The following is a 12,922-nucleotide window of genomic DNA, read 5'->3' as shown; positions in this document are numbered from 1 at the left end:
TATAATTATTATGTATATTATTATGTATATAATATATATGTAATATATATATATTATATACATAATTTGTCATAAGTGAATGGGATAGAAGATCAAGTTAAATGATACCATGAAAAAGCAATTGGTCAGATCCAAAAGGTGGGATAGTCCTCTATAGAACAGTTGATCTGGCTTCTTAGAAAGTCAACAACATAAAGGAAAAGGCAAGGGCACTGTTCCATATTCAAAGATATTTAAAAGGAATAACAACCAAACATAATGTGCAGACTTTGGGAGCCATGCAAACAAATCAATTGTGAAAGGCATTTGGGGCACAGTTGGGTTAATGTAAATAAAAATTTAGTATGAGAACATATTAGGAATTGTTGGTGATTTTGTGAGGTGCAATAATGATATAGTGGTTATGTAAAAAAGTGTCCTTATTGTTAAGAAATGCAGACCAAAATATTTGGAGATGAAATGTCATGGTGTTCAAAAATTACTTTAAAACATGTCTGAAAAAATAGATGAAGCAATGTGGTAAATGTTAACTGTTAAATTTGAGGTATTTTTTTATGTTTGAAAATTTGCATAATATAAAGTTTCAAAAGAATAAAGTTATCATTGAGTACAGCATCCCAGAAAGCTCCCTGGCCCTGGTGACGTTCAAGGGCCACCTTAGAAAGTGCCCTCCGGTCCCTGTCAACTTGCTATCAGCCTCACTCAGTCTTCTCCCTTTTTAAAAGGCAACCCACTGTTCCTCTAAAGTCACGACATTCATTCAAGTGCATATGCACCTCTTTTTCACATACTTGCTGCTCTAGGTTTCTCTGGCTGGTATTGAACATGAGGAGTAGGCAGGCCCTAGATATGACCCTCCATTTCAGACTATGGTTGTGGTCCTCACCATCTAATCAACACCCCCGGCCCCAAACTAGAAGCTTTGATTGCTCTCTCTCACCTTAATTCCATGATCAGGAATTGGCCATTGGCTAAACTTTTTGAACTTTTGCTACTTGTACAGGACCATAATGCTTCATCAGGACCTAGGAATGGCAGGATCAACCTTCAGATGGATCAGAAAATAATTTCCACAAGGGTAAAATGAGGATGTAGTCTCTGTCCCCCTCAACTTAACCCACTCCCACACCATTTCAATTTGTTTCCTATCATCTGATATTACTTTGGGATGAGCTGGATACAAGTCCTCCCAGTATAGGAACAAAATCTTCATCTTCTTACTCACAATGATGTGATTTGCTTAGTATAACTGGGAAGGGATGTCTTAATCAAGGTTCTCTTAGTAGTTTCAGACTCCCACTTCAAACTAAAGGGAAAATGTTATTAGCACATGGGTCTGGCTCAGAGGACAAGAGAGGAAGTTCAGTAGGACCTTAAGAGGAACTGGAACCAGGATGTTCTTTCTCACTCTCACTCTTGCTCTTACTATCATTCATCCTCTCTCTTATATTTTATTACTAAATCTTTTTGCACATCTTCTTCTGCTCCTCTCTCTCCACAAACTGCATTCTCTCTTTTTATATACCTGGCTGCCCTGTTGCACCTCAGTTTATACAACCCAAACTCAAGCAATACCCCAAACTAACTAATGACTCTCAACCCCAATTCCTTCTCATATCAACCCTCTTCCAATCAGATATGATGAGGTATGAGGTGGGGCAGGGTCATATCATATAAACATGGTCTTTAGGGGCTTAATCCCTGGGGAAAAAAGAGGGTGTGGGTAGAGTTTTCATAAAGGAGTATGGTCTGAAGACAAAATTATTTTACCCAAAGAGTACTATTCATTTAACTGATTTATAGCTAATAGTTCCACAGAGTAAGTTGCCTCGCTCAGTTATCTTGCCATTTCAAGATCCAAAAGAAAATTCCAGGGAATTATTCAGCATCCTCAGTGAAATAAAGAAATCTGTTAGGAGAGAACTGAGATATAAAAATAATAAGCCAGGATGAAAGGGAGATAGATAAGACAGAATTGAAAAGGAGACTAAAATTTAATGACAGAATTTAAACTCCCAAAGAAGGCTCTAAAGAACACAGTTGATGTGAAGGAAAATCAAATCGGCGCAGTAAAAAACCATTATGATTTGGTGTGTTTGGACATGATTCAGCCATATATCTAAGTCACAATTTCTCTTTCATCACATAAAGATACATACCATATAGAATAGGAACATAGGTAGTTGAGTTTCATTAGATATTTCTGAAGCTATTCTCATGCCCCTTTTCCTTACTTGAAGGAACCTCTGGTAATCTAGATATAAGTAACCCAAACAGGCTGTGTTTTGCAGAGTCAGAGAAAAGATTAAACTGCTATTTAATCTAGTTTCACATCTTGACCTCAATAGTTACTTTTATGCTCAGATATTTATAACTCTTGGCATTACTAACTCTTATAAAACAACATATTAAGACATAGCTGTAACCATATACAATCACGAAGGCATTCATGTAAATCATAAATATAGATATTTAACCTTCTGGATCACTCTCTCTTTAGAAATTAGTCTTTAGTCACTCTCAAATTAATATTTCATTACTAAGCTAAGTTTGAAAGTCCCTCCCAGAGTACAGAGTATAAGTTTTAAAAGATGAACATAAAGTAATAGAAAGAGAAACAGAGGTAGCAATCAAGTCAAAGAGATACAAATGTCCCTGAAAAAAAAAAACAAACCACTAACTGAGTGAGAAGCACCCAAGACAAAATTAAATAAAACTTTCCTAAAATGGGAGAAAGCCCAGCTTATGAAGATTAAAAAGATTTACAAAGTTCCATTCCAAATTGATGAAGAGTATTTAGTTTAAAATTTGTATATTGGTTACTAAAATAATAATATAGAAGTGTTCTTAATGCATGGAACCACAGAAGTAAAGAAACAGTAGAGGGGGAAAAGTCACACAAAATTTCAACAAATTTTTGAAATATAGAAAACAGATGGAGGGGTAGTATCTGATTAAGCAAGATGGAATAACAACCTGAAGTGTACCTACAGCCTGAACTGATTACAAACAGGATTAACAACAAGTGAACTGACTTACCATCAAATAATCCTTGAGAGTCTCAGGACCTGGGAGTATCATGCACAGTGGAAAGTGGAGTTGAGGCATGCTACTGAGAATTGGCAGATTGGCTAAAAGTCTGAAACCAGAGGTATCAAGATACCAATGACTGCTTCTCACCCTAAGTAGCCAAACAAATATCTCATTATCAATTCCACCTAAAAGAACAGAGTTTATTCTCTGAAGAAAATGGGAAGACTAGGCATGGGACTTGGGAATGCCAAAGGTAGTGGCTGAGAGAGGTGAGGCAAAGCTGAAAGCAGAAAGTTTAAGTGAAAGTTTGTAAAAGAAAAAACTACACCCCCAATTTCTCTTCTCATATCCCACTCCTAGAATACAGTCAGTCAGAAAGAGATTTGTAAGTTTCCTTAGCAGAACTGAATAATAACTCAGGAAAAAAGATCTCTATAGACTAACATTGTGAGGGCCCCAACCTAATACACCAACTCCCAGTGGTATGGTAGTAAATGTTTAACAACCAGCAATCTGGGAGGAAGTATGCCCTGACTTGTGGCACTTCTTGATTTCTATGGACAACTTCAAGCTACCACCATGATGTCACTAAATGCAGAGTCAGGAAATATATACACATTTAGCTTTTGCAAGCTGGTGCAAGGCAGCTCCAGTACACCATTGCCAGTTTCCCCATCATTTCATCATTTCATATCACCCTGAAGAGAGGCCCCCTGTTTGATTAATCCTTCCTCCCATGTACACAGAAGATCTCTCATGTAATCTTTTAGTGTATTTATTATTATTATTATTATTATTATTATTATTATTATTATTCCTCATTCTTACATATGAACAAATATCCAAGGGTCACCAAATATTTGATCAAAGCCTCCAATATGAAAAAGGGAGTCTAAAATAAACAAGCAGAATAAAGGAACTTAAAAAAAGAGATACTGTAAGAAGAAAAAGAAAAACTTCTAATTAATATATTTAGAGATATGAGAAGATGTTTTGGTCATAGAACAAGTATAAGGTGCTATAAAAACATTTGGAGAACAAGAAAGAGTTCTCAGAATTAAAAATAAGATAGAAGAAGTTTAAAAGTCAATAACAGAATCATAAGATGAAGACTAAAAGCTCTCTAAAAATAATGAAAAGAAAAAGAATTAAAGTTAGGAAATAATATTATATTAGAGTATCGACCCAGTATATCCATCATATCATTAAAAGGACTTTGAGGGGCGGGGGAGGGAAGAAAGAATAAAAGGGAAATTTTCTAAGAATAAAGGACAGAGTCTCTGAATTGATAGGTTTCATTGACTGCCCCAGAATAATAAATGTGGGGAAAAAAAAGGCGAATAATTAGAATATTCAAAATGCTGGGGATTAATAGAGGATCCAAAAACCTAACACAGTGGAAGGTGGATTATGAATCAAAATAGCATCAGACTTCTTAAGAGCAATACTGAAAAATAAGAGACAATGAGGAAATGCCTTGATAATTCCAAGAGAAAATTATTTCCAACCTAGACTTTTATACTCAATCAAGCTAACACTCAGATGTGCAAGTGAAATCAAGATATTTTCAGACATATTAAAAACCTAGAAGTTTACCTCCTATGCACCAGAAAACAACTTCAGAAAGAAAGAAAGAAAGAAATGTCCTTTAGAACAAAAGAGAATAAACAAAGAAAAAGACACGTGATCCAGAAAACAGGAGATCCAACACAAGAGAGACATGAAGGCAAATGCTCAGGCTCATGGTGAAGGAAAAATCCCCCGACGATGGCTTAGCAGCACATGGCACTCCTCTCATCGTGTATATGGGCTAGTCTTGACGAGTACATTATAGTGGGAGTGATGCTGTCCCAGTTCCATGCCTACCCCTGGAAACTTCTGTCTCACTCATTTGGAGCCCTGAGCCAAGAAGGTCAACTAAGCTGCTGAAGAGAAAAGTCCAGCCACAAGCTGATGTTCCTCATCTGTTGAATCAGAGGCAGCATCTGTGGTAGAAAGTTCCTCAAGTTAGTCTTATAGGACTCCTATTAGTTAAAAGTCAAACATCACCTTACAAATAAAGACCACCAAGTGTGCAAGAAGGCAAACTCGCTATGAGTGAGAATCAGAAGAAACGACATATTTAGACAATATTCCTAAACAATACCACCCTCCACAAAGACAGCAAATGTTGGAAATGTCAAATACAAAATACAGAATGGCTGTGTACAGAGTTTACAAAAAACAAAACAAAAAGCAATCATAAGGGAAAACATAACAGGAAATCACCAAGAATGTACAAAATGGAAAAAAAAAGAGGAACATTTAGCGAAGCAAAGTATTGTAATAAAATTTAGTGGAGATATATAAAATACTTAAGAAAAGTGTTTGTAAACTGTGAAAAATCTCAATGGATGAGCTAATCAGCATATTAGATACAGTTGAAAGTAGAATTAAGGATATATCCCAATAATTTATCCAGAATGCAGTAAAGAGAGACATGAATAATAATATAATAAAAATGTCTGACATCCATCTGATTGGAATTTTGTTGTTGTTTTACGCCCACAGCACCTGGTCTTCCTAGGTGGTCTCCCATCCAAGCACTAACCAGACCCGACTCTACTTAGCTTCCAAGATCAGACTGGATCCGGCTTGTTCAGGGTGGCATGGCTGTAGACTGATTGGAGTCTTAGAGTGAAATTGGAGAGAATGGAAAGAAGTAATATTTAAAGATGATGACTGAGAATTTTCGGAGCTGATAAAAACCATGAATACACAGGTCCAGGAAGCACGGCATATCCTAAATATGACCAAGAAAAATAAATTCATACCTTGTCATCATAGCAAATCTGTTAGACATCAAACATAAATAGAAAATGTGGAAAGCGAAAAGAAAAAGACAGATGGCCTACAAAAGAATGGTAATTAGAGTAGCAGCAGATTTCACAAATAATAATGAAAGACAGAAGAAAGTGGAATAACCTCTGGAAAATGTTAAGAAAAAATTACTGTGCACATAAAACCGTGTACTCAGCAAAACTATCATTCAATAATGAGGGGGGAAATAATTTTTGTAAGAAATAAGCACATGAGGAGTTTACCAAGAGACCTTCTCTAAAAGAAGATATAAAGGATTTAGTTCAAGAAGTAGGAAAATGATCCCAGAAAAAGAGGTAAAAATGCAAGAAGGAAAAGTGATCAAAAAGAATGGTAACACGGGAGATTCAAGATGGTGTAGAAGGTAAAGGCTGTACACGCCTCCTCTAACGACCACATCAAAATTATAACAAAACTACAGAGCAACCAGTACGTGGAGTTGCTAGAAGTATGGCTGAACAGAAGCCCTACTACTAGGTCACCTCAAATAACAGGTCACCTCAAAACGGTAGGCGGGGGGACAGGGCAGTGAGACGCGAAACGCCCAGTCCCACAACCATGAGTGGAGACGGAGAATCGAGAGGGCTATCTTGACTACAGAGTCCCCTCCCTTACCTGAGGAGATATTGGTCCTGGCTGCACATTGGGCTCCCCAGCTCAAGGTTCCAGTGCTGGCAAGAGAAGTCCCCACAACGCTGGCTGTGAAAACCAGGGAAGTTTGCAGCTGAGTGAGACGGAGAGCTATGGGAAGTGGAGACCTTCCTCTTAAAGGGCCCACGCTCAGCCTTACTTGCAGATAGACTTAGTCACTCTGAGCTCCAGTGCTGGGGCAGCTGCTTGAGGGATGCCAGGGACATATGGGGAGCTGTTGGGCTTCAGGGAGAGGGCCGAAGGAGTGGCTGGCTCCCAGACAGAGGTGCAGGCAAAAGCCATTGTTCTTTTGTTGAGCCCTCCCCTCTCCTAGACTGCAGATACAGATGCCATCGACCTGGATAACACAAGTCACCCTGCTCACGGAATCGCTTGAGACTTCACCTCTTCCAACTGGTGGGCCCACCCAAGCTGCTTCCAGTGATTTGTTCCATACAAACAGGCTATCTTTGCTCCTGTTGCAAAATTTCATAAAATCTCCAAAAGGCTCACAGAACCCAAAGAAGCAGTATCTGGCTTTGGCATGCTCTGAACTTCTTTCTGAGCAGCCCCAGTCCCTGCACTAGTGGTAGCCAGCCTCGGTTTCTGACTTGACCCCTCAAGGCCCAGCACATGTGGCAGTCATATCACAGGTGGATTGCTTGGTGACTCTTACTAAGTGGCCCCGGGGGTGCACAAGCTGTGGCTGAACTTGGCCTACAGCTGGACTCCTCTGTGCCAAGGGGCCCCGCAGCATACCTACTACATAAAGCCACTCTACTAAGACTGGGAGACTTAGGAGCCCTACCTAATACATGGAAACAGAGGGAGGCAGCCAAAATGAGGAGACAAAGAAACATGTCCTATTTGAAAGAACAGAACAAAGCTCCAGAAAAAGAATTCACCAAAATGGAGACCAGCAATACACCAGACGCAGAGTTCAAAACACTGGTTATAAGGATGCTCAAGGAACTTAGGGGAAGAGTAGAGAACTTTAACAAAAAGATAAAAAACATAAAAATGGAGAATGGAAATTATAAAAGAGAACCAGTCAGAAATGAAGAATACAATATCTGAGATGAAGAGTATATTAGAGGGAATCAACAGAGTGGAGGAAGCGGAGGATCGACTCACCGACACAGAGGATGGGGTAGCGGAGGACGCCCAATCTGAACGGCAACAAGAAGAAAGAATCCAAAATAATGAAGATAATATAAGGAGCCTATGGAATAACATCAAATGTAACAATATTCGCATCATAGGGGTACCAGAAGGAGAAGAGCAAGAAGTGGAAAACCTATTTGAAGAAATAGTGATGGAAATTTTTCTTAACCTGGTGAAGGAAATAGACATACAACCTCAGGAAGCTAGGAGAGTCCCAAGAAAGATGAAACCAAAGAGGCTTTCACCAAAACACATCGTAATTAAACTGCCAAAGGTTAAATACAAAGAGAATCTTAAAAACAGAAAGAGAAAAGCAGTTACTTACAAGGGAGGTCCCATAGGGCTGGCAGTTGATTTCCCAAAAGAAACTTTGCAGGACAGAAGGGCTTGGCACAAAATATTCAAAGTGATGAAAACCCAAAATCTACAACAAAGATTATTTTATCCAGCAAAGCTATCATTTAGAGTCAAGGGCCAAATAAAGAGCTTCCCAGACGAGAAAAAGCTAAAGGAGTTCATCATCACCAAGCCAGCATTACAGGAAACGTTGGAGGGACTTCTTTAAGAAGAAGAAAAACTATGTAGCAAAAATATGAATAAATAATTGCAATAACTACATATCTATTAATGAGTACTTCAAATGAAAAATAATTAAGTGCTCCAATCAATAGAGAGGGTGGCTGAATGGATAAGAAAACAAGACCCTTACATATGCTGCCTACGAGAGACTCATTTCAGGTTAAAAGACACTCACAGACTAAAAGTAAGGGGACGAGAAAAGATATTGCATGATGGACTGAGAGGGTAGTGTGCTGAGAGGAGTTAAGTCAGATAGAGGAAGACAAATGCCATATGTTTGCAAGTATATGTGGAATCTAAAGAACAAAATAAACAAACAGAAACAAACTCATAGATACAGAGAACATTTTGAGTGTTCCCACATCAGAGGAGAATTAAGGGGGTTGGTGAAAAGAAAGGAAGAGATTAAGAAGTACAAATTGGTAGTTACAAACAGTCATGGAGATAGAAAGTATAGCATAAGGAATATAGCCAATGATACCGTAATAACTATGTATGGTGTTAGAGGAGCACTAGATTTATTGGGGTGATCACTTTGTGAGTTGTATAGATTTCTAATCACTATGTTGTATACCTGAAACTAATATAGTATTGTATGCCAACTATAACTGAAAAATAAAAAAACTATTATTAAAAAAAGGAATGGTATCATAAAAGTGAACCCAAACAAATACTGTCTCAATAAAGTAATACAGGAGTCTAATGTGTGGGGATTTAAAAAAGATAGAATTTAAGTGTTCAAAATCAGTAAATTAAGAGGGAAAACAATAGTAAATAAGGAGAGAGAAGATTAGAAATAAAGTGACCTAAAATTGTTTTATTGGCCAGAACGGAAGGCAAAATGTGATTCAAGTTTGTTATGTTAAATGTGCATATTAAAATGTATAGAGTAATGACTAAAATAATAGAAATAGATTACAGAAATGCCAAACCATTATAAGGGAAAAATGGCATAAATAGGGGAAAATCACCCGCAAAAAGGCAAGAAGCTAGCATTTGAAGTTCTGACCAGCATAATAAGATAATAAGAAGAAAATAGAAGCATAATGATTTGAAAGGAAAAAATAAAACTGCCATTATTTGAAGTTATTTTAAATGATCTGACTAGTCATAGAGAAAATAATGAATTTACAACAAATTACTGAAAAATAATGAGAGTTTAGTAAGGTGGCTGGATCTTATGATCAGCATACAAAAATCAATTGTGATTCTATAGAGTAGTAACAAACAATTAGAAATATATTTTTTAATTATCTTTTTACAGAAAAAATACCTAAGAATAAATGTAATAAAATACATACAAGACCTCTACCTATAAATTGCAAAACTTTACTGAAGGACCATAAGGATGACCTAACTAAATAAAGAAGCATTCCACATTCTTGCATAGAAAGATAATATAAATATACATATATACACACACATATATACTGTTTATAAAGTTCAAAAAAACGAAAACGAAATAATGCAATAATTAGATATATAAAGTGTTGACACATAATTTTAAAAGACAGAAAAAGATAAACACGTAATTCAGGATACTAGTTATCTATAAAAGAAAGGTAAGAGATGGGATGGGATAATATATAACTAGCTATGATATTATTAGTGTTTTAGTTTTTGAGTTGTGTGGTGGATTAATGAATCATCATTATATTTATAAATAAATAGAAAACAATTTTAGTCTCCAAATGTGTTTCTAAGTCCATTAGTTTGCTGCTTGACAAAGACATAACTACAACAAAAATGAAACTCAGACACTGTCAACTAAATATGAGAAAATTTATCAGATTAATTTAAATAAAAACAAAGCACATATTTGAATATTAATGCCAGACCATAAAATATTTAAGGTAAAAATTTAAGATAAAATGCATTACATTAACTAAAGACTGTGTGTATATATATATATATACACATATATGTCATATATAATATATTCATATATATTTGGTTTTATATATATATATCAGTAAAATGTACATTCAGTCAAGAAGAAACAATAATAATAACTCTTTATGACACAGTTTCAAAACATATGCCGCCGGACTTCTGGAAAAGATGAAGTATGACTCCATCACAGCTTCCTTCACCTCATATCTGATGAAATGAACAAAACCCATTTAAAAACGGTAGGGAAGAAGAGTATTGTAATTATCAGTAACAGTACCTCAAGAAAGGAAACAGGCTCAGCTTAACACTGTTAACTCCAGAGCGTGACAGCCAAAAGGTGGGGTGGGAGAAAGAATAATCTGCACTCACAGAGTACAATGTGGCGGAACTCCCGATGTCATTTACAAAATTCCGAGCTCTCAGATCTGAAGAGGAGGGAACCAAAGATGTCTCCTCATCTTTTCGGGCTTCTGATTAAATGGTGATGAGAAGAGCCTCTGGACATAGACCAGTAAAAGATGAGATATGAACTGTGACAGAAGCGAAGTTTTCCCGGCTCCAAATAGAATTGGGAGAACACCTCAAAGCCCATAAGGATGTCCCCTCGTTAGAATAGGGAACACCTGGACTGGGCTGAGGCCAACGCGGCAACTCCAATCTCTGAACGTTTCCCATAAGGTCCTTTTCTTAACTTTAGCAGGCTCTTTCGGGAAATGTTTGTTATTGTGAAGAAAAATCGATCTTGAGTTCAGCAATTCCCTTCATTCATTTGAGAGTTTGGGGGGTTTTGATGGTTTGTCTGTGTCAAGTTTGGTTTTCTTTGTTGTTCTTGGTTTTTTGTTGTTGTTATAAATTCTGTTAACTAAAATTTAATATCATTGAATTTTAAGAAAAAGCATTTTTAACATGATTCCAATTTTATAAAAGTATTTCTATCTAACCATATAATGTTAATGATAATTATTGATGGGTGCTATGATTTGAGATAATTTATTGCTGTTTTTATACTTGGCTGCATAGCTTAAATTCTTTAAAAGAAGCATCTATTAAACACAATTCAGCTGTGTATAAAGAGAAACAGAATTATAGTAATAACAACAGTAGTTTACACGCACTGAGTGCTTACTGTTTATCAAGCACTGTTCTAAACCCTTCACATGTATTAGGTTTAATCATACAAAATTGTCAACACTTGGCTTTTCTTGACCTACAAAAACAGCAGTTTCATGAATCCTTCATCAACTCTAAGATGAAGTTTGAGAACCAGAGCTGCTAGACATGCGAAGAGAAATCAAGGCCATCCTTCCCCCTTAGAGCCCCCACTCCCAGCCCAGCCCTGTCCCCTGGCCTTGCCTCACATCCCTCCTCCACAGGTTAAGGTGCATACTCAGGCAGAGGGATGGTTCTCTGTCTCAAGACTCCTTATGAGGTGGCATCCGGCCATCAATCTGAGCGCTGAAGGTAAGACATATGTTCTTGCTCTAACTCAATTTATCTCCTGAATGAAGCCACTTCAGGTTTCCAGTAGGTACAGGTTCTTCAAAACTTCAGGTTCTGTTCAAGAGCCAAAGAACAGCTTCGGTACACTTGAAATTGCCAGTGAAGTCCCCATGTCCCTCATCCAGGCACCAAAGCAGGACACACTCAATAGTTTCATGTTTATTTTCAGAAAGTGATGAAGACAAAAGATATATATCCAGACACCACTCTCTGTACAATAAATAGCCACCCCCGTTCCGAAAAAATATTTAAAAAAAGAAAAAAGCACGCCCACACACATAACCAACTCCCGAAGACTTTGCTTCTTGAGACGTGCACCATGCCCCCATTTCCAGTCCCTCCCTCAGGATCCCACAGTTTCTAAGCAGGTGGGGACCAGGCCAGCTGCTCAAAGCCACCTGAGTCCAATCCCTGACCCTGGCTGGCTAACTGCTTTAAAATCCACATATCTTTATTTTCAGATCAGGGATTAACACACACACGCAAACAAAAATGCTGAAAGTTCCTCTACAGAGGAAGAGAGTTGAGTCTCCAGTGTCCGGCCTTCTCTACCTGAACCCCCCACCCACCCCTGCAGAAGAGAGGACGCTCCTTTGTGACCAAGACCTTCTTGTTCTCTTTTCTGTTCTCCAGCTGGGCACTCACAGCCAGAAGCAGCACCAGTTAAATGACTGTAGTTAGGGCACAGGAAGGGGAAGGGACACTCCTCTCAGGTTTGACTGTGAACCAGGAAGCAGCCAGTGAACCCCAGAATCTCTTTCCCAACCAACTACAAAAGGAGAAGGGACAGAGGAAGCTGGAGACTGCTCAGTCCTGAGTCTCTTGCCTACATCAGCTGGCGTCTTCCAACTTAATAACACTGTTTCTGTTCCTTTCACCACATCATCTGCTCAATTGGGAAAATAGTTATAAAACTGGCCTTCAGTTTCCTTATCAAAAGGAGACGGGGCCCCAGCAGGAGAGGAGCTGTCACCACTGGACTGATAAGGAGACACACGCCTCCTCTTGGAGTCTCCTTCGCCCAGTCCTGAGTCACAGGACTCTGGCCGGATGGGGGTGATCTCAGTCCACATGGAGGGAGAGCCTTGGTCCTCTGGTCCTCGCCCTTCTGAAGCACCAGGACCAGGTTCCATGGGCAGAGTCCGCATGGGGCGGAACCAGCTGGCTGGGCCCATCTTGGGAGGGTACTGGGGGGCCACAGGCCAGCCACTTCCAGGCGCCAAGACCTCTTGGCTTCGGTAGTAGGACATGGTGGGCCCGGGGG

General features: G+C 38.4%; 1 protein-coding gene and 1 pseudogene across 1 annotated transcript in view; both read right to left on the bottom strand.

The window, feature by feature from the left end:
• Nucleotides 1-5,574: 5,574 nt before the first annotated feature.
• On the bottom strand, nucleotides 5,575-5,693 carry LOC112473378 (annotated as a pseudogene).
• A 6,078-nt stretch (nucleotides 5,694-11,771) lies between these two features.
• Nucleotides 11,772-12,922, bottom strand: part of TBX21 (T-box 21) — a gene marked incomplete at its 5' end in the record, with an annotated part of 10,094 nt that continues 8,943 nt past the window's right edge. Inside the window, 1 exon segment of the mRNA XM_006926914.1 lies at nucleotides 11,772-12,922. This exon segment is cut by the window's right edge and continues 13 nt beyond it. Coding sequence (XP_006926976.1) covers nucleotides 12,549-12,922 — 374 coding nt within the window.

This window comes from Pteropus alecto, unplaced genomic scaffold (assembly GCF_000325575.1).
Source record: "Pteropus alecto unplaced genomic scaffold, ASM32557v1 scaffold98, whole genome shotgun sequence".
NCBI lineage: Eukaryota > Metazoa > Chordata > Mammalia > Chiroptera > Pteropodidae > Pteropus > Pteropus alecto.
Note: the sequence above shows the minus strand (reverse complement) of the source record. Positions and strands in the feature narration are given on the sequence as shown.